Consider the following 27,143-nt stretch of genomic DNA (forward strand, 5'->3'; position numbering starts at 1 on the left):
TTATGACCTGTTTTCTGCCTCCAAGTCCAGTACTTACTGTATTGTATTGAAGTATATTATAACAAATATTACCAACATGAATATGAACAACATACTGGACACAACATGGAACAATCTGATTTCCTGCTTTGGGAGCCCAAATTCCAAACTGAATTATTTCAATGAAACATATTTACTTTACATTATGAATGCAAAATCCTATGGGTGGGGAGGAATTACAGAAAATAGGAAATGTAGCATAGAGTCTAACAACGGGCCTGATACAGAGAACAATTTGAGGATCTATTTAAACAACTTGGCACATCCCTAAGTGAATGCCTAGTTAATGGGATAGTGAAAAGTGAAAAGCAGTCCTCATTTGCCCTTAAACATGTACAATTTCAAAACTGGTAAGAATTTTACTGGTCTGCTGAACATTAATGGATTTCAGGTATGAAAAAGGTATCATATACTTAAGTTCTTAAAAAGTTAATGACAATTAATTTGCCTTTTTTGGATATAAGTAATACTTAGGTTTTCATGATACTTTCCATAATTCTAACTTATTTATAGTGTTTGCTAACACAAATACTTTCAAAGCAGAAATTTTTTTTTAAATTAGGCTGTTCTATCTCCTTCTTCTCATTAAAGAGGTTCGAGGGCTGCTAGGGCAGACTGCTGAATACACCCTCAGACAGGGTCACTATATTGGGTGTTTCTGTCTTTCTCTGATAACAAGCGAGTGGTCAATTATTAGGGAAGAGTAAGGTATTTCTAAAAATTACTATGATGTTTAAAAAAAGAAGCATCAATTAAACTTAGTTTATTATTTGATCTTTTTTTGAGGGGGGAAGGCAGGGTAATTGGGGTTAACTGACTTGCCCAAGGTCACATAGCTAGTAAGTTTGTCAAGTGTCTGAGGCCACATTTGAACTCAGGTCCTCCTGACTCCAGAGCTGGTGCTCTACTCACTGCACCACCAAGCTGTCCCAATAAAACTTAAACAAATAAGCTGCTCCCAAAATTTAAAAATTTCACAAACAAATGTAAAGTCTCATCTTTCCCCTATGTTTAAGGCTGCTAAGTAATGGAGCCCAAGGGCTTTCACATTAAAAAAAAAAAAAAAAGGTTCTTGTAATTGGAACATAATTACATTTGGAATTGAACACTACCAATGTATAAAGGATATTTTTAAATAGGCTTAATTAATTAAAAAACTGAAACAAAAGAAAGCACCAACAAGAAAATCTGCTAAAGAGGCAGCCAAATCAGAGATTCTGAGTGTTCACAACTCTGGGTCTAATAGAGCTCATAAAACTAACCTTCGACCCTACAGGAAAGTAGCGGGGAAGGGGATAAGGGTGGGGGGACAATGATAGAAGGGAGGAGGTAGTCAGAAGCAAACACTTTTGAAAAGGAACAGGGTCAAGGGAGAAAACTGAATAAAGTGGGACATGATAGGATGGAGGGAAATATAGTTAGTCTTTACAACATGACTGTTATGGAAGTGTTTTGCATAATGACACATGTGTGGCGTATATTGAATTGTTGCCTTCTCAAGGAGGGTGGGTGAAGAGGGAAGAAGGGAGAGAATTTGGAACTGAAAGTCCTAAAAACAAATGTTGAAAATTGCTTTTACATGCAACTGGGAAATAAAATATACAGGCAATGGGGTATAGAAATCTATCTGGCCCTACAAGAGAGTAAAGGGAAAGGGGATAAGAGAGGGTGGGCGGGTGATAGAAGGGAGGGCAACTGGGGAAAGGGACGATCAGAATACATGCCATCTCGTGGGGTGGGAGGGGATGGATGGGGAGAAAATTTGTAACTCAAAATCTTGTGGAAGTGAATGTTGAAAACTAAAAATAAATTAATTTTTTAAAAAAACTAACCTTCAAGCTGGAAAAGAGGCACTTACAAGAAAAGGGTGGCAAAGAGATCACAAGGTCATATGAGAGCATGAAAACCACAAAGTGCTACATAAACATCTGTTATTATTAATAATAAATAAAAGAGAGAATTTAATGGGCTCTTTCGGCATCTTGAAAAGAGAAGCCTTATTGTTCTGGTACCTTCAGTAAATGTGATATTTGGGATAAGTAAAATGTTACAGGTAACTGAAAAACGCTTCCTGAATTAACAAAACTATTTCAATAATTTTTTTTTAAATTGCTCAAATATTTGTTGAATGGTTATAAAAAATTCTACTACAAATTTCTCTGCCTATTTCATAAACAGTTTTCAAAATCTGGTCTAGACCAATGATTTAGTACTGTTAAGTAACTCTAAATGAGTGAACTCCCTTTACCGCTGTAGGTCTTAAGGGAGCTGTCCAGGGTGCTAAGCCACTAAGCAACTTGCCCGATCTGGGTCAGAGGAAGAACTTGAACTCAGGTCTTCTTGGGCTCCAGGATATTTGGAAGGGACGAGATCGAGGGCACAAAGAGAGAAGATCTGCTCTTAATGAGAAAGGCCTCTTCCTCCTCAGAGATCGGAACAAAGAAGGGGAGACAGAGGGCATCAGTTTCCTCATCCATAAAATGCAGTAATGCCTGTGGCAGCTACGACTTAGGGTTTTGGTGAGAACCAAACGGCACTGTGCAAACTTTATGGTGCTCTACAGACATACAGGCCATTCTCTGCCTGCTGTCCCATACTGCCAAAGCTACTGTGCATATTTCATTTTTTTCTTCAAGATAATCACAGTGATTCTTGTGCCAAATTGGCTCAGAGGTTCTGCGGTATTACCTGTAGGACAAGCCGCTCCAGACAGCTCTGGTCAGTCTACATTTTATGTCCTGTTCAGTGCAGACGCTGCAGCTGGGTCTTGATGTGACCACACCTCTGGAGGGTCACACTGCACGATCCACTCTTCCTGAGGCTTTGATTATACCTTCCCTTCTCCCTAGCCCTCTAACCAAGAGCTATGGGCCTTCTACTCTTTCTACTGAGAAAACAGCCTTAGGTTGCTAGGGGAAACCAGATAACCAGAAACTGTGAAATGGTAAATATTCCATATACATGAAAAAGGAAAAAGATAAAATAAAATGTATAGGCTTTGTGATATATGGGGGGACTAAATGATACAGGGTCAGAAAGACCTGAGTTCAAATGTTGCCTCAGACATTAGCTGTGAAGTCCCTGAACCTCTCTGTCTCAGTTTCCTTATTTGTAAAAGAGGGATAATAGTACTAACCTCACAAGGTTCCTGTGAGAATCAAATGAGATAATTTAAGTAAAGTACTTTGCGAATCTTAAAGCATGATGTAAATCTGAGCTTGATCACTATTATTGGGATTGGTATTTTCCAGAGATCTAAGTGTTTTGGCTTACCTCCAGGTTTGGAAGTTTCCTTATAGATGTTAACAGATGTAGAATAAATGGGGACATTTTATAGTAGTGTTTTTACGAAAAAAAGACAAGAAGACAGTCTAATTATAACAACACTAGAGTGATTCAAGAGAACAAGGTTCTAGTTACAAAACACTATCTAAAAGAACCCCTATTATGTATCAACTTAGCCTTGCAACTTTTCTAAGCTTCCTCTTTGCCTCATATCCAGCTTCTACTTCCTGTCCTCACTTGGAAGACTGAATCTGAGAGGGCCACTAATGGTCATGGCTTTGGGAGTCGCAGGGGGGAAGCCCAGTGTGAATGGGAAATAAAAGTTGGATCCCAAAACAATGGTTAAGAGTGACTTTCCAAAGAGAAAGGCTGCAGTGGACAAGGAAGGTCTTTACTCAGACAAAGTCTTAAGAGTTAAGTAATCAACCTTCCACCTCAGCGTCCCACTGATGACACAGCAAAAAAGGTGCAGTGACAGTGGATCCCAAAGCTAAGGTTCATGGTGATCCACAGTCAAAGGACAGAGATCTGCTGATCTCTAGTACTGAAGACTATTTGTTCAAACACAAAATTCTGTTCCATTCCTACAAAGCTATCCTTGGTAATTGGTTAATAAGAATGTTTCTTCTCATACATAAAAAACTTCCACTAAAAACATACATAACACGAAATACATATTTAAATGTTCAAAATTAAATTCAACCAAAACATTTGGTTTTGGCTAGCTCGTTTACATGCTGAAAATCTTCCTATATGACAGGTATCATTGTTTTCATGTATACACTGAAAGCAACATTCAAAAGTTACTTGTTAAGAATCTGGATATAAACAATGCTAGATACATACCTATAACTGATTGATATTTCAAATACATGCATTTTTAATAGACAAACCTTTTGGGGTATTTTTTACCTGCACTGTTTTTAATTGTTGAGTCTGTAACACAGAAGGCTGAGCTGTGGTATTAATCAGTTGACTTCCCGGTGTCAACGCTGACACACCAATGACAGGTTTCATCTCTGGCCTTCCTCCAATAGTAACTACTTTGATTTGCTGAGATTGCACTTTAGAGTCTCCTGACTGTGTCTGAGATGTGGCTTTCTGAGTCTGGGGCAGCTGGTTATTGGGTAGTGCTAAAACAATTGGTGGGCCAGACTTGCCCAAAGTTGTTACAATTAACTTCTGTCCATCTGGTTTAATTGTTTGATTGCCAAGTTTAAGATCAGATGTCTGAGATCCTCTGTTTAAAATAATCTGATTGGCTGAAATAGTCACAGGTGTCTGGGCACCAAGTTTTTGAAGGCCACTTGGAAAGGCTGTTTTTACAGTATTCAAATCTGTTTTTGTAACTATGGTATTCCCAACAACTTTGTTAGCGTGGTTACCAGACACTGTGACTGGTTCTGTGGTAATAGACATGGCTGTGGTTGCAGATTCACTGGATGAATTTATGTTGACAATTTCTTGTAGGTCCGTTTCCATGGGAATTGAATCTCCCATTGGGGATGAAACAATAACAGCCTCGATACTATCATCTTCCACTAAAGTTATACCAGTGTCCATGATCTCCTCTGGAAGTAAGCTGTTCACCTCAGCTGACACCACCTCCATGATAGTTCTTCCACTTGGAAGCTGATAACCAGGTACTACAATGAAAATAGGAGAAAAAAAATCAGCTACAAGAAGCAACTCAGCTCCAATGAAGAAATTATTATTTGCAAAAAACCAAAGCTATCATTCCAAGAAAACTCTATACCAAAGAGAAAGGGCAATTTTTTTTTTTGGCCAATGTAACTGGGTATTCAAGACCAACTTTCCCTCCATAAAGTTCTGGCAGCAAAGGTGGCTAAGAGCTGTAGTTCCTAGCCAGAATGAGTCCCCTCCCTTCTTTCCCTGTTGTGGCAGGACAAGACGCTGAGTTTGAGATTCAAGGTGGACTTGGAAAAGGACAAGCAGCACAGTGGCAGTTGGCGAAAGTGAAGTCCACGACGGTGTGAAGTGGGAGAGGTCAGAGTCTGGCCCGGAGATGGAGGCCTGGATCCAAGAGTCACAGCCTCTACTTGATGGAAGAAACTATGATGAATATTGTCAATTCACAAAGTCAGACAGGACAGTGAAGTTTTAGCCCTCCTCCCCTTGCCCTTATGCCTTCAGTTGCCATGGATTTCCTGTATGATATATCTATTCCTTCAACTATTCTTAAGGAAAAAGAAAGAAAGAAAGAAAAAGAACCATGACCAGTCTATAACTACTGGGTAGTATGTGTCTAAAATAGCTAGGGTTGTATCCTGGGAACACTGAGTTGAGCTGGGAGAGAAACTTGTGGTTTTGATTTTATTAATAACTTTTATAAACACCTAGGTAGCAGAAGGCTAACCACATGACCCAAGTCCATTTGTCCTAGGCTTTTGAGTCATAAAGGCAGATCCAGGTGATACGGCAGTCTTAGCAAAAGGCAGGACTCCTTTCTCAGAACTCTGTAGGCAGTTGTTTTTTAATCAATTTTTTTTTATTATTCTGAACTTAGCAAACATCAAATAAAATGGCATTTCTATATACAAAGTAGAACAGAAAACAGTAACTGTACATGACACCACGAATTTCTTTCATGCACCAGCTTGCTTTTAAGCAGTCTTGCTTGTCTGCATTTCCTTCTGTACTCTTCTTTGAAGTTCTGTAAATGCCTCAATGACCCTTTTATCTTTCTTTATGAAAACTCTATTGGTGGTCTTCTTCTTCCCCTCCCAAACTGAAAACACAAAAACAAAATCCTTGTAACAAATATATATGGTTGAGCAAAACAAATTTCCTTGTAAGCTATGTATGACGATGTATATTGCATTCTGCACCATGGGTTTGGCACCTCTGGAATAATGGCTGGTCATTACTTTGAGAGTTCTTAAGTCTTTTCAAGATTTTTTTTTATACTATTGGTTAAACAAAACATTTTCCTGGTTCTGCTCACTTTACTCTGCATCAATTCACACAACTCTTCTAGGTTTCTCTGAAAACACCTCATTCACCATTTCTTACAATGCAATAAGTGTTCTATTACATCCATATACCATAATTTATTCAACTATTCTCCAGCTGATAGATACCCTCTGTTTCCAGTTCTTTGCTACAACAAAAAGCACTGCTATAAATATTTTTGTACATAGAAGTCTTTTCCCTTGCTTTTAATTTCTATGGCCCTAAGTAAAGATTATGCACAGCTTAGTGGCTTTAAGGACATAATTCCAAACTCCTTTCCAAAATGGCTGGACCAATTCTGAGTTTCCCCAACAGTGCATTAGTGTGCCTTATGGGTAGAATTCATTCCTTTCATTGTTCTTTACTTTTGAAGTTGGTCTTTTCCTTGGACTTGGTGAGGTTAATAGCAATTTACACACCTCATAGTGTACTTTTCTTTTATCTTCTTGTACCTTAGTCTTGCTCTTTCTTGGTGTGCACATATCTAGTATGTGATAAGACATCTCACTTATCTTCTCCAAGATGAGGCGTTATATAAACACATGAATTTAAGTGATTTAAGAATGAAGGAGTTATCTACTCAATATAACTGAAAAATATCCTCCCATTTGACCACACAGATAACATGCCCATCTCTGTATGGATACTAAGGAAGTTAACAGAGTAATACAACACTAACCTATGCTATCAGCTGCTGCGACACTGCATCTCCATACTTCTCCAGCCCAGTCCACCTGCTCACCTGCCCTTGGACTGTGCTCTCCTAATTGGTAGGAGCTCACTATAACTAGCCAGCCCCAAACAAACCACAATTCATCCCACCCCCTTTCCACCTTTTGCTCTGGGAGGAGAAATCAAATTAACACAATCATTCCAGCAAAGAAATTGTCAACATTCACGCTATGATTCTACCTACCATCCCAAAGACTTGATGAAGCCACAATGCCTCTCCCTGGTTGCCACTACTGTGCGTGTGTGTGGTAGAATGTAAGCTCTTTGAGGATGGTCTATGGAGTTTTTGTGTCAGAATCCCCAGTACAATTCCCTGGCACTTTGTATGTGTTTAATAAATAGTTTTTCACTCAAACAGCAGATTAAACTGGGCTAAAGTCACATTTTGATAATAGTTCCATATCAAGGAAAGCTTTGTTTTCTGGTCACATTTCATCTATAAGTCCAGTCAGCCATCTCAGATGCCCAGGATGAGAAGCCTCCAAGCCTCCAGGCAAAGCAAGCAAACAGGCCTACACAGTCTTTGCCAGTCTGGGCCTAACTGCTTTGGCCTAAGGCCACGAAAAACCTCCAGAGAGAAATGACTAACATCACCTTAAAGTCTAAAGATAAGTATTATTTACAATGACATACTTCCAACCAAACCACGTATCCTGCTTTTCAGTAAAACGCAGAACTAAAGGGGACAATTTCTCCTGGTTCTCTCCAATTGCTGACACCTATTCCAGTCACTTGTGAGATTTTGTCTGTGTATTGTTAGCCTGAAAGCTCTTGGGGAATAGAGAATATTTCAATTTTGTCTTGGTAGACTCAATTCTTAACACAAGGCCTCACGCAAGATGGGAGCTTTAACAAAGGTTTGTTGGCTGACTAGTTTACTTCCACATATACAGATTGTTTTCCCTGACAAAATATACACTCCTAGAGAACAGGGACACTTTGATTTTTGTCTTTGCAACTTCAGGGCTTGGCGCCTAATAAATACTTTCTGATTAAGGGAAACAACATGAACTATAATTGTTATGGCTAACAAAGTCTCATTAATAAAGATAAACATTGGGAAAACATGGTTTTATCACTGTAGAACACCTGAAACACAGGTGAAATAATAAGGAGACTAAAAAGATTTAGTTTAGACATGTCGGAAACGCAAAACATTATCTTATTTCTGTAGTTTTCCTTGGGTTAAGTAAGTTTTCTTAAGACTAAATGATCAAGGAACACAATATGTTGGGAGAAAATGCACTCTAAAGCGCTGTGATTTGGTTAGCACAGGTAACTCCTGGCATGAGAATCCCTTCCATCAACAGACATCACTATAGAAGACCAGGGAATTAGTTGCCTGTAGCAATAAAGGTTATGAGATCTACCTAGAGTCACAGAGCTAGTGTCAGAGACAGAATTTCAATTCAGATCATTCTGACTTGAGGTCAACCCAGTCCAATAAGCCCAACACTTTACTATACCATCTACACAAAACTGAAAATTTTTGAAGAAATTTGACCTTATGTAAATTAAAAATAGCAATTTCAAGAACTGTATGTAATGTCCCAGATATGCAGGGGGGAGGGGGGCGGAGAACAGGCAGCCTCTTTGATAACTCAGAGGCCTTCTCAGCCTGGAACTTCCTTAGCACCTGGAGTCTTACTCTGAAACAGCCCTCCACCATACTGGTCCTTTTCCACTATTGGTGACATCCTTTCTGGGTTCCATCTTGGAGACAAGCCCAGACCAACCAAGCTTCATTTCCCTCCTGGTTGTGCTTCTGACTCAAGATTTTACCACCATGTTCCAGCACAGGTGCCTTTTCCCTCCACCACTACCCTCCTCTGCAGATCTTTTGCCATCTTCCCCCATTAAAATTTAAGATCCTCGAGGGCAGGGATTATTTTTCTTTTTTATCTGTATCCACAGGATTTAGCATAGAACCTGGCACATAGTGAGCACTTCATAAATGTGTGATGCCTGCCTGTCATAAAGGAATAACAAAGAATTCTAAACAAAGTTACTTATTGATCAGGCCAGGCACTGTGCTTCGTTCATGGGACATAAAAACAAAAATAAGACCATCTGAAGCCTTAAAAAACTTGTATTCTAATGGAATGTACATACAGACATACAAAACAGATACAAGGTAATGGAGAGGGCAGTAGGGGCCAGGTAGGTGGGAAAACAGACCTGGAAAGGCGTCGTGTGGAAGATGCTGCCCAAGATCCAGGGGACCTAACCCCAGGAAGGGGTGGACATTATCACACACACCCAAAGTTTGGCAGAGGGTGAAGCTTGGCCCTGAACTAAAGCTGAAGACACGAGTAAACCACTGTAGATATCCCCAAAAGTTCAACCTCAAAGGGATGAGTAACTGCATAACAACTGCACAGACTCAAAGGAAAAAAAAACTGATTTTCCACAAGGGCTTCATGAAATGCAGCAAGAAATGAAAAATATGAAATAAAAGTTATAGAGGAAATAAATGGAAGGATAAGAAGCTCATAAGGGAAAGTAGTAAACCTTACTCCAAAAATGGACTCCTTAAAACTACAAGAGACCAAACAGAAATAATGATTCCATTAGACAAGAAATATAGCAAACTAAAAGCCTGGAAAAAAGCACAAATATAAGCTATCGAATATCAGAAACAACCGACCTGAAAAACAGGTCAAAGAAAGGTAATTTAAGAATCATTGGACTCCCAGAAAACCATGATGCCCCTGAAACAGAAAAATTCTACTTCAAGAAATCATAGATTGAAATTACCCAGACTTCTTAGAACCAGGACGCAACATAAAGATATAAAGAATCCATCAGTCACCTCCTGAAAGGAGCCCCAAAAGACAAAGTCCTGGCAACGTCACAGCCAGAAAAATCCAGAGCTTCCACCCCAAAGGAAAAATACTATGAGTAGGCAGGAAGAAGCAATTCAAGTACCAAGAAACTACAGGCCTCTTTTCAGAATAATGTTTCTAAAATACCTAATACAAAATACATAGGGTTATAAGGTAAACCAATTATACTGAAATGCTATTATCAAAGTATTTCAAAGAGCAAGTTCCCAGACTCCAGGTTAACAGCTTCTGCTTAACCTACCTCTCCTGCAGCCTTCTCTATTTCTACTGAGGGCACCAGCATCCTTTTAATTATTCCCAAACTGAGTCATCCTTTATTCTTCATTTCTTTATCCCTCATATGAATGAATGAAAAAGCCTTTATTAAACACTTAGTATGTACCAAGAATTGTGCTAAATGTTGGGGACACGGATACAAAAGCAGAGATGGTACCCACCCAAGTGGCTCCCATTCTAATGGGGAAGACAAGGAAATTTCCAGGGCTAGTGAGTGGACCCCTGGGGGAATAAACTGTCTCCCCCTTTCCTGTAGTAGGAGAAAGTGCAGTATTGACTGGCTGATGGTTTCAGAATGAGAGGTGTGGGTAGGGCTAGGCAAGCATGTTAGCAAGCAGAGGAGCAGAGCAGGGAAGAAAGTGAAGCAAGCTTGGGCTTGCCTAGATATGATGGGCCAAGGAAGGCCCTCACCAATCGGGAATGGGGGGGGGGGGAGTTCTGGCCATGATAGAGTTAACCAGTCATCACGTTTGATCCTTTTTACTTCCATTATCTCTAGAATTGCCCTCTTTCCTCTTCCTGAGGAAGTTCATCCTAATTCAGCCCTCCACATCTCCCCTGACTATCTAACTACAACGATGCCTCCTAAATAATTTCCTGGCTTAGAATCTCTCCCCCTCACAATCTACCAGTCAAACCATCTTTCTAAAAGAATCTTCAATGGCTCCCTATCACCTCTAGGATCCAATGCAGGCTGACTTCACATCACCCCTCTTCATTCACTCTCCATTCCAGCCAAGCTGGTCCCATCCCCTTTTTCGTATCCCATGCCAGGAGACACTCTTTCTCTGCCACTTTCTCTGAGAAGACCTAGTTTCCTTCAAGGGCCATGGCAGGGCAGGACTGAATGCCCTGGTGGTTAGTGCTCTCATTCTCCTCAAATTAACTGAGACTTACTTTTTCTATGTATAAAAAAGTTAGCTCCCTGAGAGTACAAATTGTTTTTCCCTTTGCCTTTGTCTCCTAAGAGCCTAGCCCAGTACCTACAACGTATAGTAAAGCTCAATAAATATTTGTTTAATGACTAAATGAGATGTCTTTTGACCCGCATAAGTTGATGACAAATTGAAAAAGTTTGAGAACAATTTTTCAAAAGTGAAATGTTAGAAGCTAGTTGCAAGAAAGATAACCTTCTATATAGAAAAACAGCTACATATCAGAAAAGAGCTACTCTGAAATCTAGAATCCTCCAAATACAGGATCAGATCCAGCTCCTATAGGTTAAGACGTGAGGCTCTTCTCCTTGGACCCTGTTATCCAGTGATACATCTAGCAATAAAATCAACTTTCACAGAGACTGTCTGGGTGCTATCATCTGGGGAAAACTGTTCCCTCCAATTCTAGCTGACAGTGATTACAGCAGCAGGGCAAAGGCCAAGAGGTAATCATGCTCTCAGGTACAGACACTGCTGAGTGAAAAACTGAACTTCCTGGGTTTGTATGGCTTGGCCTGGGAGTTGGACAGCGCCAATCCAACCGACCCAAGACCCAGCAGCCTTCATGTCACTAGGCAGGAGGCCAGCCCAAGAGAAGCAGGACTCTTCTTCCTGATCCCCTCTCCTCTGCGGCCTTGCCTGGAGGGAAGGAAGGACAGATCACCCCACAAATGAAAGGTCGAATTAGAAAGCTGTCCTAAAATATTGTTATGCCTACCATATTATTTCCCACTTGGGAAAATGAAATTTCTGAGAAAGTACAGAGTTCAAATGCTTTGTTAACAGAGGGTATTGCTCTGCTATCAAAAGTCAGTGTCCAATCTACTGAAGTGTCCTTATTCTTTTCTGTGGGCCAGACACAACCTAGTTCTAGGATCATAGATTTAGGCCGTTTCGTTCAATCCCCTCATTTGACACAAGAGAAACTGAGGCCTCAGGAAGTTAAGCTACTACCCTAAGTCACAAAGATATTAAGTAGCAGAGCCAGAACTTGAACCCAAATCCTAGGACTTCCTCTGCCTCCAAATCTATTTTCCAATCATTTGTAGATAAAATACGGACAAGACTTCCACGGGGTGAGAAGACAGAAAGGGTTTCAAAATGTGTTAATGGAAGGACTGCCTACATCAGTAAAACCTTAAATCCAATACAGCACCAAAGTAGTGTCAAAAAGCAGTTATCTATGAAGTCTAAATTTTCTCTGGATATTTATTTCCAAGCAGTTCAGTTGCTGAGGAAGAAGAAAATTTTTAAAAAATTGTTTTCCTCTACCTTCCTTTCATTTCCTATGTTCTAACAAACAAGAGAAGCAAAAGCCTTTGGGGGCTGGGGAGAGAAGGGTAGTCTCTGTGTTCAAGAATCTGAAGGGTTATTATGAAGATGATAACCTGAAAGTCTCTTGAGTAAAAGAACCTCATTTTCAGTAGTACATCGTTTCCCAAAACTGAACACACAGAAGACACTAGAGTGATGACAGCATATTTAATTCCTATATAGTCCACTTGAACAAGAGCATTTGGTATAGCACACATCAATCTGCCCACAGGTGAATTTATGCCAAACACAACTAAACAAGTTTTGGGATCCTATAGCAGAGCAAAATCTGAAATAGGTATAAAATCAAAGAATCTCAGATTGTAAAAGGGCTTCAAAGATATATATTGCAATGTATTTCCAATGAAGACCTACCACATAAGAAATGTCATAAAGGATTTCACTGGAGATATATGTAAGAGACAGTAAGAATAAAGAATAACAGAATGACAGTCCCAGAAATGTAAAAAGACTGAGATGAAGATTTAGCATGGTAAAGAGGCTCTTTGCTGGCAATGTATGAGTGATCATGGACAAAAGTATGGATAAATTACCATCCACGTGAGTGAAGTGAATACCCACATTAATAAATATCACTCAGATCCACTGAAACAGAACTAGTTAACTCTTTAATCTGCCTCTGCCTTGTCAAAAACAAACTAACAACCTTTAGATGGGAAAAGGGAGGATAAAAATGGCTTATAGGGAAATGCAGTAATTAATCAACAAGCATCTATTACACAACTTCTGGGCACTGGGGATACAAATCCAAAGAATTCCCACTCTTAAAGAGATTTCATTCTTACAAAGACAGTAAGAGAACACCCAATTTGTTCTTGAAGAGTTCAGGTCACCAGGCGCAAACTGACTATATACACAAGGTGACTGAAAAAACTAAAGGATATGATACTTGAGCCATTGTCCTTTATTTCTGAAAGCTCCTGGAGAATGTGAGGGGGGGCCAGAGAGGTAAAAGGCCAATATCTCAGCATTTAAAAGATGGAAAAGAGGGAGGTCTGCAAACTACAGGCCTGTGGGTTTGACTTCAAATTCTAGAAGATATCATTGGAGGGATGGTTAGCGAACATCTAGAAAAAAAATTGTGCAGAGAGACAGATTCATCCAGTACAGGACATGCCAGAATAAGCTCATTTCCTATTTTTGGGAAGCTTTGCTAGCCTGACAAATTTTAGCAAAGCACTTGATAAATGCTACTCTTGTAGAGAAAATGGAAATATGTGGGCTTGACAGTTAAGTGGATTTGGATCTGGTTGAATGACTAGACCTATATAATAGTTTATGAATGGTTAGATATTAACCTGGAAAATACTCTATAGTGGAATACCATAAGGATTTGTCCTTGGACTTCAGCTGTTAAAAATCAATGAAAGGTAGAAGGCACAGACAGCAAGTTTTATCAAATCCTCAGATAAACTGGATAAGAGTCAGCATTCAAAAAGATCTTGATAGGCTAGCAAGAGAAAGCCCAGAATTTAAGAATATCCCAAAGGACCAAGCTACACTGAGTGACACAGTGCATTTTTTTTTCTTACCCACAAGGTAAAGAAAATAGAAATAGGAGGAAAACTTTTATTTTAAAGTAAAATTTTAATATTTTTTTATCAGTTGGCACACTTGTTGCTTCTAGTGCTAGAATTATGGGTGGGATCTAAAAAGATGAACTGACTATGGATAAATGTAATATTCTATAGAGTTCCAGCTATTAACTGCAAAAATAGAGGATGGGGAGGCTCCAGAAACAAATCACAGATTTGTTCAGCTGTTATTTGTTCTAACATGAACAAGAATCTCTTCTATTACATATTCAACAAGTGGTCATCTAGTCTCGGCTTGAACACCTCCACTGACCTTCAGAGGGAAGACACTTGGCTCCTAGGTAGCTCAAATTATTAAGAAACTTTTCCTTAAATCAAGCCTAAGTCTGCCACTGTACATTCTCAATCTACAGTCCTACTTATGTCCTTTGGGGCCGTGCTCTGTCTACTACGTGCATTTGAAAGATGGTTTCTCTGCTGGGAAGGTTTCCACTGGATGACAGCGCCATTCCCTCTTCTGCTGGACAACACTTCAAACACTTGAATACTTGTTCCACGTCCCCTTTTCGGTTCCTTCAACTATTTTTCATGACTGGCACATAGAAAATAGTTAAACACTGTTTAAGTAATACTTCTTGGTTCATCAATCAATATGATCTTAAACTCTTTTCACCATTCTAGATGCGTGACCCTGGAGCAAGTCACTTAACCTCTCAGCGGTAGTTTCCTCATCTGTAAAATAGGGATAATAACAGCACCTACCTCCCAGGGGTGTTGTGGGGCTCAGATGAGATAACATATGTAACGTGCTATATTAAGCCTTAAATTAGTACCTTATAAACGTTAGCTACTATTATCATAATTAAAGGAGATGCATTACCATTTGCCATCTTCTTTGCCATTGCATCCTCATGACCACTGGGTCTTTCAAACCCTAAAGTTGCAACCTCCTATGTTTTCCCCTTTCACAAGAGTTCCTTAACTTTCTTTTTAAAAGAATATCTTAAGATATTTTTAAATTTAAAAATGTGTTCTTCCCACTGATAAAAATGTGAAATTAAATGTCCAGAAAAAAAATCTTTCAATACACATCTACATAGTTGTGTACAAACTGACTGCCTCCTTGTTCACCTAAGTTTATTGTCTCTCTGACAGGTGGTGAATGACATGTTTCACTGCCATTCTTTTGAATTTGAAGTCCATTGTGTCACCAATCGGCATTCTAAAGTCTTTCAAAGTTGCTTTCTCAATAAGCTGTTATTGTGTGAACTGTTTTAATTCTGCTCACTTCACTGTGCATCAGTTCATAAGGTCTTCCCAGTTTTCTCTGAAATTATCCATTTCATCATTTCTGATGACATAATATTATTCCATTACATTCCTGCATTTGTTTAGTTATTCCCCAATAGGAAGAAAGATCCTTAGTTTACCATTTGGAGCCACCACAAAAAAAAAAAAAGCTGCTATAAATATTTTTGTACATGTAGATTTCTTTTCTCTTTCTTTGATTTCCTTGGAGCATAAGGCTAGAAATGGAATAGTTGGATCAAAGAGAAGGTACAGTTCGGTCTTTCTGAGCATAGCTCCCAATTGCTTTCCAGAATGGCTGGCACAGCTCTCCATCATTTCATTTTCTTTTTTTTGTCATCTTTTCCAGTCAGACGGATATTAGAGAGAATTTCAAAGTTACTTTAATTTGTACTTCTCTAATTAACAGAGCATTTTTTCATATGGTTGTTGATAGCTTGGATCCCTTCTTTTGAAAACTGCCAATTAATATTCTTTGACCATTTATTTACGGTTTTTAGTTTTACACAAATCAGTTCTTTATATAGCTTGAAAATGAGACCTTTATCAGAGAAAAGTGTTCCAAAGTTTTTTCCAGGTTATGTTTACCTTCTAATTTTTACTACATTACATCTGTTTGTGCAAAAGCTTTTACATTTTATATAATCAAAGCCATCCATTTTATCTTGTGTGATCTTCTCTATTACTTATTTCATCATGAACTCTTCCCCTCTCAATAGATCCAAAAAGAGAAAATATCTTCCTTGTTTATGGTAGAACTTTTTATATCTGTCATGTTTCCATTTGGTGCTTATCTTGATATGTGGTGTGAGGAGCTGGGCCTAAATCTAACTTCTGCCAGACTACTATCCAGTTTTTCTAATAATTACTGTCAAACATCACTCTCTCCAGTAGCATCTTCAAATTTATAAAACACTGTACTACCATCTTTGTTGACTTCATATGTTGTATACAGAATCTGTTACACAAATCAATCTCTTTACTAAACTATTTTCATGATTATTCCTTTGTAGCACAGTCTAAGATCTGAAATTGATAAAACTACTTCCTTCCTACCTTTTCATTATTACCTCAAGATTCTTGACCTTCTGTTCCTCCAGATGAATTTTGTTATTTTTTGTAGCTCTATAAATTACTCTTTGGTATGGAACTGATTAAATAAATTACTTTAGGTATTTTTATTATATCAGCTTGATCTACCCATGAGCAATTAATGTTTCTTCAATTATTTAGATTTGTCTTTATTTTCTGTATTTTGTAGTTAGCTTCATATAGTTCTTGGGTTAATCTTGAAAGACACACTCCCAAACATTTCATAACTTCTGTAATTATTTTAAAGGAATTCTCTTTTTAGGTCTTCTTGTGTTTTATTGGCTATATAAAGGAATAATGATGATTTATGCAGATTTATCTTATATACTGAAACTGTGCTGAAGTTACTGAAATTAGTTTTAGTTGACTCCCTAAATACATCAAAATATCATCTGCAAAAAGAGATAATTGTTTTCTCCTTGCCTATACTTATTATAACCTTCAATTTCTTTTTCTTATCTTATTGCTGTAGCCAGCATTTCTAATGCTGTGTTATATAGTAGTGGAGATAAGAGTAATCCTTGATTTATCCCTGATCTTACCAGAAAGGCCTCTAACTTTTCTCTATTACATATGAGTGCACTTGGATTTAGATAAATACTATTTACTTTATTAAAGCAATCTATTTTTTTCTATGATTGCAGAATTTCTAACAGAAAGCACCCTTTCAATCCTTATTGATGATACAGGTAAGATCTTCGTATCTGAACTAATGAAAGAAAAAGCAGAGGATAAAAACTAGAGACTAACATCCAAAATGAACACGGAGGAAACAAGTTAAAATCAAATAATAGCAAGTAGGCTACAACAACATTATAAGAAAGATGACATGCAATGACTAGTTTGATACCAGAAATGTGGGGCTGGGTCAACATAAGGACTATAAATATGACAAATCATGTTAGTAACACAAATAATAAAAAACTATGACTGACAGTCATAAAGGCTGAATATCCAATAAATATTGAATAGATGATGAAAATCCAATGGTCCTTTTTATTAAAAACTCTATAAACAATAGAAATAAAGCATTTTTTCCTTAATATAGCTCTTAACCTTTTTTGTATCATGGACCCCTTTGACAGACTGGTGAAGCCCATGCATTCTATCTAAGAATATTTCTAAATGCAGAAAATAAAATACATAAGATTACAAAGAAAAACAATTATAGTAAAATATTTATCAAAAAAAAATTTTTTTAATTTCATAGACCCCAAGTTAAGAATCCCTGACCTATAAGCATGTAAGCTCCTTGAGAACAGAACCTACCTTACTTTTCTATTTGTACTCCTCATTCTTTCCACAGAGTAAACACATAATGAATGTTTTTTCATTTTTTTTTTAATTTCTTTGCAAAGCTAGTAAGAGTTAGAGGCAACATTTGAAGCCAGGTCTTTCTTTGACTTGCTCTTCCATTATACCAGGCTGCCCCTCCTATCAAGCAACCAGTTGATCTTAAAATATTTATATAACAGATGAATACCACTTTAACTTCCAATATTGAAATATAAAACTACAAGAATTCAATTTTTAAATTTTTTTTATTGTTACTTAGTAAAAGTTCTGGAAATGCTGTAAGATAATGATGAAAACAAGACAAACAGGTCTGGGTTTATATTAATTCAATAAAATAAATGTAATGTAATACATATAATGTAATACAATGTTAACATATACATCTGTTTTCAAAACCACAAGCTAGTTTCAATGTTCAAGTTATTAAATTCTCTATCCAGAGTAGCAGAGGGGAGTGATGTCACACATAATTCAAGAATAATTTCTATTCGTCTTTGAAATGTTTTTATGCCTCCATTTTAATAGTGTGGGTGAGTTCAGTGTTCTAAGAAATCACAACACTTCAAACAAAATAATGAAACCACACTATGAAAGCCAGCAAAGTAGATGAGAAACTGTAGGCTGCTTCTGATACATCAGGTTTACAGGTTTGTAAAACCTTTTCAGCTTAGGGACACTTCATTGATAATCAAAATTCCATCTAAAATTTTTGAAACACTTCTTATGCTACTTAAAATTTGTACATAAAGTTATTCTTTCTGATGATGTAACATGCTACCCACTTCTTAGCAGCAAGGTGATAAGACAAGAGATTCAGGACAAGATGTGCATTTTCAGAGAGCGGATTTGTTTTGTTTGACTATATACTCACTTTTTTTTTTTTTAAACCATGGAGGCCTTCTATTTGGGGAGTGAAAGGGAGCAGCAGAGATAGTGATGTGGGGAAAAAAAGAGTATCAATGAAACATTTTAAAAAATGTATACAAGACAGCAGAGAAAAGTTCGGAAAAGGACAGAGACAAGCAGGGCCATTTTCTTCCTATCTCAAAATTAATATACACTAAAAAATATCTAATCATATGTAACAGAAGCTGTTTCAAATATAATCCTCCTTTCTATTCTTGGTATGTTGAAATAATTCATTTTGCTGATGTTTCTTAAATTATTTAATAAAAAAGAAATTTATTTTAAAAGAAAGCTAGTCTTTTATTAAAAAATGGATATGGGAGCAGCTAGGTGGTGCAGTGGATAGAACACCAGCTTTGGAGTCAGGAGGACCTGAGTTCAAATCCATCCCCAGATACTTGATACTTACTAGCTGTGTGACACTGGGCAAGTCACTTAACCCTAATTGCCTCGCCAAAACAAACAAGAAAAAGAAAAATGGATATGAAAAATGTGTAGTATGCTACTTTTCTGGAAAATGATTTTATAGATGTGTGTTATGTTAAAGATAGTAATTTTAAGTTTATTTAAAACTAGTATTTATCCATCTGGAGTTTTATACTGCCACTGTCATTTGGGTTTAACCTCAAATTCTGTATTTCTCTCCATATATTATAATGCTAGTGTCTCCCTTCTGAGATTACTCCCAATTCACCCTATTGTTTGTACATAGTTGTTTGCTCCCCCCCCCCCCCCCCCGCATTAAACTGAGTTATTTGAGGGCTAGGGCTACTTTTGTCTCTTGTATCCCTAACCCTCAATATAGAACTTAGAAGTAAGCCCTTAAAGAATACAACTTGACTCACCTATTATAATAATGTATAACTTTCTTTTACAAAAACAAATTTTTCATATACTTATTAGCACATCAGAGTGTTGAGCAAACTATAACTCAAAATCTCTCCATTTATAAAATTTAATAACCTAAGAAAAGCTCTATCATAGCATATACATGATGGTCACAGTCATTTCTTGGGCATAAGGAACTTCAGGTGAGGAAGCTTCCTCTATTCCATCAAAATAGATCCCTCTCCTACTCTCCAACCTAAAGCTCTTCAGAGTTGCTTAGGGTGCTGGGAGGTTAAGGGGCCTGTCCAGCATCACCCAGATACGATGTGTCAGAGTTGGGACTTGAATGAAGGTGTTTTCCCCTCAATCTGGAGCTAGCTGTCTCTATACGATGCCTGCCATTTCTCTCTTGTATTATGAGTGTCTCAGACTTCAATAATTCTGAACCTTGACGGCCCATCACATGAGACACTACGTTTTCATTTTTGTCTTTGTATCACCTGCAAATAACATAGTAGGAGCTGAAGAGATGAGGTGCTGACTAATACTCCCCTTCTGTTTTATCTGTTTTCTCTAAGGCTTGCTACAAATGTGGCAGCAAGGAGCAAATGGCACAAGTTATCCATATCTCCCCAGGAAGCCAGGGCTTTAGAAACAGTGGGAGGCATTAGGAATGATTATAGGAGTTTACACATTTGTACTTCCTACACCATTAAAATCACATGTTCCCAAACTGAAAACTAAAGGTGTGCCCATCTATTGGGGAACGGCTAAACAAATTGTCAAATGTGAACTCATGTCATCAGAAATTATGAAATGGATAGTTTCAGAAGAAACTAAACTGGGAAGACCTCTATGATGTGAGAAAATAAAGTCAGTCAATAAACAGTAAGTGCCTACTACGTGTCGGGTACTGTGCTAAGAGCTGGGGATACAAAGAAAGGCAAAAGATAGCTCCTGATCTCTAGGAGTTCACATTTTAATGAGAGGGACAACACACAAAACAAGTATGGACAAAACCGGGAGCCACTGGGGTTTGTTAAGTAGGGAGTGACATGGCCAGACTGGTGCTTTGGGAAAATCACTTTGGTGGCTGAATGGAAGACAGATGGCAGTGGGGAAGAGACCCGAGGCTGGCAGAGCCACCAGCAGCTACTGTATGAGTTCAAGTGTGAGATGCCAAGGGCCTGCACCAGGAGGGGGTGGCAATGTGGGAAGAGAGAAGGGGACCATTGCAGAGATGTTGCAAAGGTGAAATCAACAAAATTTGGCAAGAGATTGGATGGAGGGGGTGATATGTGTGAGAGTAAAGAGCAGAAGATGATGCCTACTTGCCCTACAAGAAAGTAAGGGGGGAAAGGATGGGGGGGAGTGGAAGGGGGGGGGTGATAGAAGGGAGGGCAGACTGGGGAACGGGGCAATCAGAATATATGCCATCTTGGAGGGTAGAAATAGGGAGAAAAGTTGTAACTCAAAATCTTGTGGAAATCAATACTGAAAACTAAAAAATATCAAATAAAGAAAATGATCACCAAAAAAAAAAATGATGATGCCTAGTCTGTGAGCCTGGGGACCATAGTGTCCTTGATAGTAACAGGGAAGTTTGCAAGGGGGAATTCTGAGGGGGGGGGAGCAAAAAAGGGGATGAATTCATTTTTGGTCATATTGAAGACATCTACAGGACATTCAATTAGAGATGTGTGACAGGCAGTTGGAGATGAAAGACTGGATGGAGGCCAGGAGAGAGTTTAGGGCAGAGGAGGGGAACCTGTGGCCTTGGGGCCACACTTGGCCCTCTAGGCCCTCAAGTGTCACCCTTGACTGAATCCAAACTTCACAGAATAAATCTCCTTAATAAAAGGATTTGTTCTGTAAAACTCGGACTCAGTCAAAAGGCCGAACCCAAGGACCTAGAAGGCCACAAGTGGCCTGGAAAGTGGCCTGGAGGCTGTAGTTTCCCCACCTGTGGTTTAGGGCTTGATAAGCAGATTTGAGAATCATCCTAGAGATGATAACCAGATGCGTGGAAGCTGAAGAGATAACCAAATGAAATAATATAGAGGAAGAAGAGGGCCCAGTACGGAGCCCCTGTGACCTGGATGAAGATCTGCAGAGGAATCTGAGTAGTCAGACTGGCAGAATGAAGGGGCAGAACTAGAATAATTCACAAAATGACATTATAGAGAAGAAAAAAAACAACCTTCCAAAGACTTTAGAATTGATTAATACAATCACAAACCACAAGTCCAGAGGACTGAAGATGAATCATGCTACCTATCTCCTTGCCAGAAGTGATGGGCTTCAAATAAAGAATAAGACATATTTTTAGACAGAGGCAAAATAGAAACTTGTTTTACCAGACTATGTGTACTTGTTGTAAGGGTTTTGTTTTTTGTCCTTTTAACTGTTCAATGAAGGGAGGGGCATGGGAGAGAGAACAAAAGCTCATAAACATCAATAAAATTGAAAAACAAAAAAGAAATTGTATGTCCAGATGTAGTGCATATTATACGTACATGCACACACATTTGGATATCATTTCTAAAATAAATTTTATAATATATTACGCACAAACATAAACAGGACATTTAGTAAATTAATGAACTTGTTTGGTTTTTTCCCATGTATCTCTGCAGTTGAACTTTTCTGATCAGTACATCCAAGTTTATTTAAGATAGGAGCATCACCACAATATCAACCTAAATTTTACTCTCAGAAATAACATTTAAAAAGAGAAGCAAATTCTACATCAGAGATTCACATTTTGCAGTACAGTCCTCTCCTGTTGTGCCCCATGGTGTCCTTTATTACTGGTAACTATAGCACAGTATACGCTAAGGAAGAGCAGCAATAAAATAAACAACTAAATGGGATTTAACCCTAAGTGGACAAAGATAATTTAACTTTTCGCTTCTTTATTCCTTTCCTTGTGGACTGGGAGATCGGATGTGGACAAGAGTCAAATAGCATGAGACAGGCAAAGATGTGTCACAATCTGCAATACTGGGAAAGACTATCCCTATCACTGAACTTAGAGCTACTGGACACATTCTTTCGACTAGGTAGGAGCCGCACTAAACGAATTTCAGGAAAAAGAGAGCAATAGAGTAGGCTCTCGGGGGCCACTACAAATAACAGTTCAAAAATGTGACCTACAGCTTTTGAGAAATGCACTCAGAGGTGCACCGCGGGACACCCTCGTGAAGGGCCCTAGCACAATTACCTGAGAACTGGGGCTCGGACGGATCCTTTAGACACGTCCTGAGAAGCCAGCGCTTGAACACTGAGCTGCCAAGACGGCACAGACACCCGGACAGCTGCTGCTCTATCTCCCCGAGGCTCCGGATCCCCCGGGGTCTGCGCACCAGACGCGTCTGTCGCCCCCGCGCACGACCGATGTCACCGCCCCAAACCCAGGTCCGAGGAGCGCGGTCACCCCGCCCCCGCCCCCCCCCCCCCCCCAGCCGCGCACTTGACGTCCCGCTCCCCGGCCAACAACAACAACCACAACCACCCCCCCCCACACACACACACCCCAGACCTCGGGGCTCCGGGGCCGAGGCTGCCCCAGCGCCCGGGGCCGCAGGGCGCGGACACCGGGCCCCCAGCCCTCCTGCCCGCCCGGCCCGGGGCCTCCAGCCCGGTCCCTTCCGCTCCCCTCCCCCTCCGCGCCCGCCCGGTGGCGACGGTGCGTCGCCCTCACCTCCGGGCGGCTTGGGCCGCGAGCTCTCCGGTGGCCCGGGCCCGCAGCTCGCGGCGCGGCCGGGCTCCTCCTCCGCTGTCGCCGCCGCCGCCGCCGCCGGGATGTCAGGGGCCGGGATTGGATTTCGAAAGATCCGCCATTTTCACGTCGTCATCAGAAGCGCGGCGGCGCGGCGGCACGGCGGGCGCGGGCCCGCGGCGGCTCTGCGGCGCCCCTCCCCCACCAGGGACACGCCCCCCCGCGCCGGCCCCCGCCCCTACGCCGCGCCAACCTTCAAACGCGCCGCGGGTCGAGCCCTCGAGCGCCGGCCGGCAGCCGCGGGCTTTTGTCCCGGCTCGGAAGCTGCGCGAGGCCCGGAGGGATCTCCCGACTTTAAGCTAGCGAGAGCTGCGGGCGTTTCTCCGTGACAAGCTAAGCTCGCTAACACCTCCAGGATGGACATTCCCCGGGCCCCTAGTGCCCAGGGTTCGGGTGGAAAACACCAGTTCCAGGGGGTAGCCAGGACAGGGGGCGGGACCCAGGCTTCTCCTGGGCGAAGGCAGGTGCAAACAGGCGTGGTCACCGAAATGCCATCGGTATAATGCAGATTTTATCACGGTCCAAACGACCAGTCCTCCAGTCCACTTCCTTTGACTTACTCCTTCCTACCCATAAAACTGTGACCTGCTGGACAACCCTCCGTGGGCTGTGCAACACGCTTTCGGACCTCCAAAAATGTAAACCTAGTTGCCATCTGATCCAGCAGCTGTTAACATTGTTAACAAAAAAGGGAAATCCACCCTGAGCTGAAACTGACAAACATTTCATAGTATCAAATTCTAATTTAAAATACGGATTTGCCACCGATACAGTAATATACACAAAATCTCCGAATTAATGTCAGTTCCCATAATTAGCCTGTCTTACTGAATGCAGTCCTAAGATCGATTAAAATAAAAAGAAACATTTTTTTTCTGGACCTCTAGCCGCAAACAAGTCAACAGGCACCAATAGAAGTGCCTACTACTAGCCAGGCACTGTGTTAAGGGCAGGAAACCCAAAGGGAACTCCCAGTCTCACTGAGGAGACAACCACTGAGGAGTTCAGCCAATATCGACAGAGGACAAAGTGGGAGATGATCAACAACCTGAAGGAAAATTATGTTAAATTACAACATTCAGTAGAAATGTCTTTGGATCACTAGTGCCTGGCATATGGCAGGTGCTTCATGTATAAAGTATGCCATGCATGAGTGTGTATACACACACATAAAATTGTTAAGCCATTGGCACAATGCCTGGCACATAGCACTATATAAATGTGCATGTATATGTATATAATAAAATGCTTAGCATAGTGCCTGGCACATAGCAAGCATTATAAATGTTAGCTGCATACACACTTATGTCTGTGTGTGTGTGTGTGTGTGTGTGTGTAGATTGTAAAGTGCTTGGCACATAGTAAGCATTATAAATGTTAGTTATATCTACATACACATGTATGTATGTATTGTGTGTCTGTATAAATTGTAAAGCAGTTAGCACAGTGCCTGGCCCATTGTAGGCAATATTAATGTTAGGTGTGTGTGTGTGTGTGTGAATTGTAAAGCACTTAGCACCGTGCCTGACACATAGTAAGCACTATTTTAGCTGTTTTATATGTGTGTGTATATATATATATATTCACATACACATATATGTGTGTATATATATACATACACATGTGTGTATATAAATTAAGTGCTTAGCACAATTCCGAGTACATAGTAGGCACTATGTGACATATTTTATAGCTGTGTGTATATATGTATGCATACTCATATATATACATGTGTCTGTGCACAAGCTGTAATGTGCTTAGCACAGTGCCTGGCACATAGTAAGCCCCATGTTAGCTGTTTTAAATGTGGGTGTATACACACACTCATATATATGTATGTTTGTATATAAATTGGAAAGTGCTTGGCACAATTCTGGGTACATAGAAGGCCTTATGTAAATGTTAGCCATTACATATGTGTGTATAAAAACAAAAATTGTAAAGGGCATTTAGCACAGTGCCTGCCATACATACATGCATACACCCCTATATGCCCATGTCTGTGTACAAGCTGTACCCTGCTCAGCACATTACTTGGCACACAGTAAGCCCTGTTATTTTATATGTGTGCATAAGCATATATACACACATACATGCATATACCTCTATGTGCCCATGTCTGTGTACAAGCAGTACCGTGCTCAGCACAGGGCCTGGCCCACAGGAAGCGCTATGTGAAGGGGAGCTTTATTATCATTTTTATTACTCATAGGATGGGCACGTCCCCAAGTCAATCATCGCCCCCCAGGCCTCTTCGAGTGCGGGTGGGGCAGGGAGGGGCTGCCCCCAGCTGTCACTCCCTTTCTGCGGACACCCGCCCCGCAGGCCGTACACACTCTCCGCCTTAGGGGAGGGGCGGGCTTCTCAGTCCCCGGGATCCCCAGCAGGGCACCCTGGCCCGGGATCGCCGTCACGCTCGCGCCCAGGAAGGAGCGCTTCTTTCCCCAAACTTTGCTCGGGCTGTCACTTGTCGGCTCCCGGGGCTGGAGCCCCGGATGGAGGGGGAAGCCCCCGGCAGGGGGAGGGCAGTCAGCACACAAAGAGGCCGAAGCGCAGGGCAGGCTACGGGGCCCCCCCTCCCCCGCGAGGGCGCAGAGCAGCTCCTCCGCTCCGTGCCGCGTAGCTGCCCTGCCCGGCTCCGCCCGGCCCGGCCCGGCCCACCGCGCAGACGCGCTGGCTGCGGCCCTCCACTGACAGCTCACCCCCCCCCCCCCGCACCTTTCGCGCACCCCCCCCCACCCCGCCGGCAGCCTCGGGGTCTCCCCCTCCTCCGTCCCCCCTCCCTCGCAGCCTCCCCCGCATTGGGAGCTGACACTCACCCCCCCACCACAGCCGGCGGCGCCGCCGCCTCCTCCTCGCCCCGCGCTCCCTCCGCTCCCGGCAGCCGCGGCGGCGGCGGCGGCGGCGCCTGCGAAACACAGACCCGGGTTTGTTCAAAATCACGCGCCCAGCGCCATTCCACCGCCGCATCCCATAATAGGCTGAGCCCTCCCCCTAGAGGTTCCCCGCCCCCTTCCCTCGCCGCCGTTTCCCTCCCAGGCAACGCGGCCGTAGCGTCGTCAATACGCTGGGCGTGGGGTCACCACGTGACGAGGTGCGTGCGTCGAGCTTTCGAATGGAATGTTCCACGGGGATGACAGAGGAGGGGAAGATCCCAGTGGGAAGAGACCATTGCTGCTCCCCCCATTCCCTTTTAAGGAAGTCTTCCCTGGCTTCTGTCCTTCCTCCGCCTGACAGCTCTGCAAGTGACATGCGAGAGGGTGGGGACGCATGATTAATAGTAATAAACGCTTTGTAGCGTTATTTTCTAGTGGCCGAACTGATTGGACGCGAGGAAAAAAGAATCCACCTGCCAGAAAGCCCAAAGACACCGGGGGTCATAGATGGGGTCACACCTGGAATGTGAGCCTAATCTATCCTCGTTCATTTCATTAACAATAATAGCACTTTAAGGTATCTAAGGCGCTTTACATAGATTTTTATGTATCCCTTGGCCCTCGCAGCAACCTGGGAAGTAGATGCTATTATTTATCATCCCCATTTTCCAGAGAAAGAAACTGGGGCAGAAATTTTTCACAGCTATTGTCTTGAGATAGGATTTGAATGCGGGTCTTCCTGATGTCAGGTCCACTGTCCCACCCCATTGCCTCCATGTTACAGATAGGGAAACTGAGGCCCATCGAAGTGACTTGGTCCTCAGAACCCCCATTTTACAGAAGAGGAAACGGAGACTGAGATCCCTTAAATGAGTTGCCTAGGAGCACACAGCTGGTAAGTGTCTGAGAAAGGACTCAAACCAGGTCTTCCTGACTCCAGGAACACGGCCCCACTGAAATTGAGGTACAGAGAAGTTAAACTGATTTGCCCAAGTTCATGTTGATGACAGTTTTTTAAAAGGAATTTCTTTGTCTGCAATATATGTGCTTTTCGTTTTTACACACAGCCAGGTGCTGAATAGTGTGAATAATGGATCCCT

At 41.1% G+C, this 27,143-nt stretch overlaps 1 protein-coding gene across 2 annotated transcripts in view; it reads right to left on the reverse strand.

Annotated features, from left to right (window-relative positions):
• Window positions 1–23,314, reverse strand: part of LIN54 (lin-54 DREAM MuvB core complex component) — a 72,043-nt gene extending 48,729 nt beyond the window's left edge. The window contains exons 1-2 of one of the 2 annotated variants that reach the window (XM_036764359.1): window positions 23,090–23,314; window positions 4,237–4,970 (exon numbers count right to left, since the gene is read on the reverse strand). In XM_036764359.1, coding sequence (XP_036620254.1) covers window positions 4,237–4,935 — 699 coding nt within the window. In that variant the 5' untranslated portion in view covers window positions 4,936–4,970; window positions 23,090–23,314. The remainder of the gene's footprint in view (window positions 1–4,236; window positions 4,971–23,089) is intronic. The other variant, XM_036764360.1, reaches the window with a different exon arrangement.
• Window positions 23,315–27,143: the final 3,829 nt, after the last annotated feature.

This window comes from Trichosurus vulpecula, chromosome 6 (assembly GCF_011100635.1).
Source record: "Trichosurus vulpecula isolate mTriVul1 chromosome 6, mTriVul1.pri, whole genome shotgun sequence".
NCBI lineage: Eukaryota > Metazoa > Chordata > Mammalia > Diprotodontia > Phalangeridae > Trichosurus > Trichosurus vulpecula.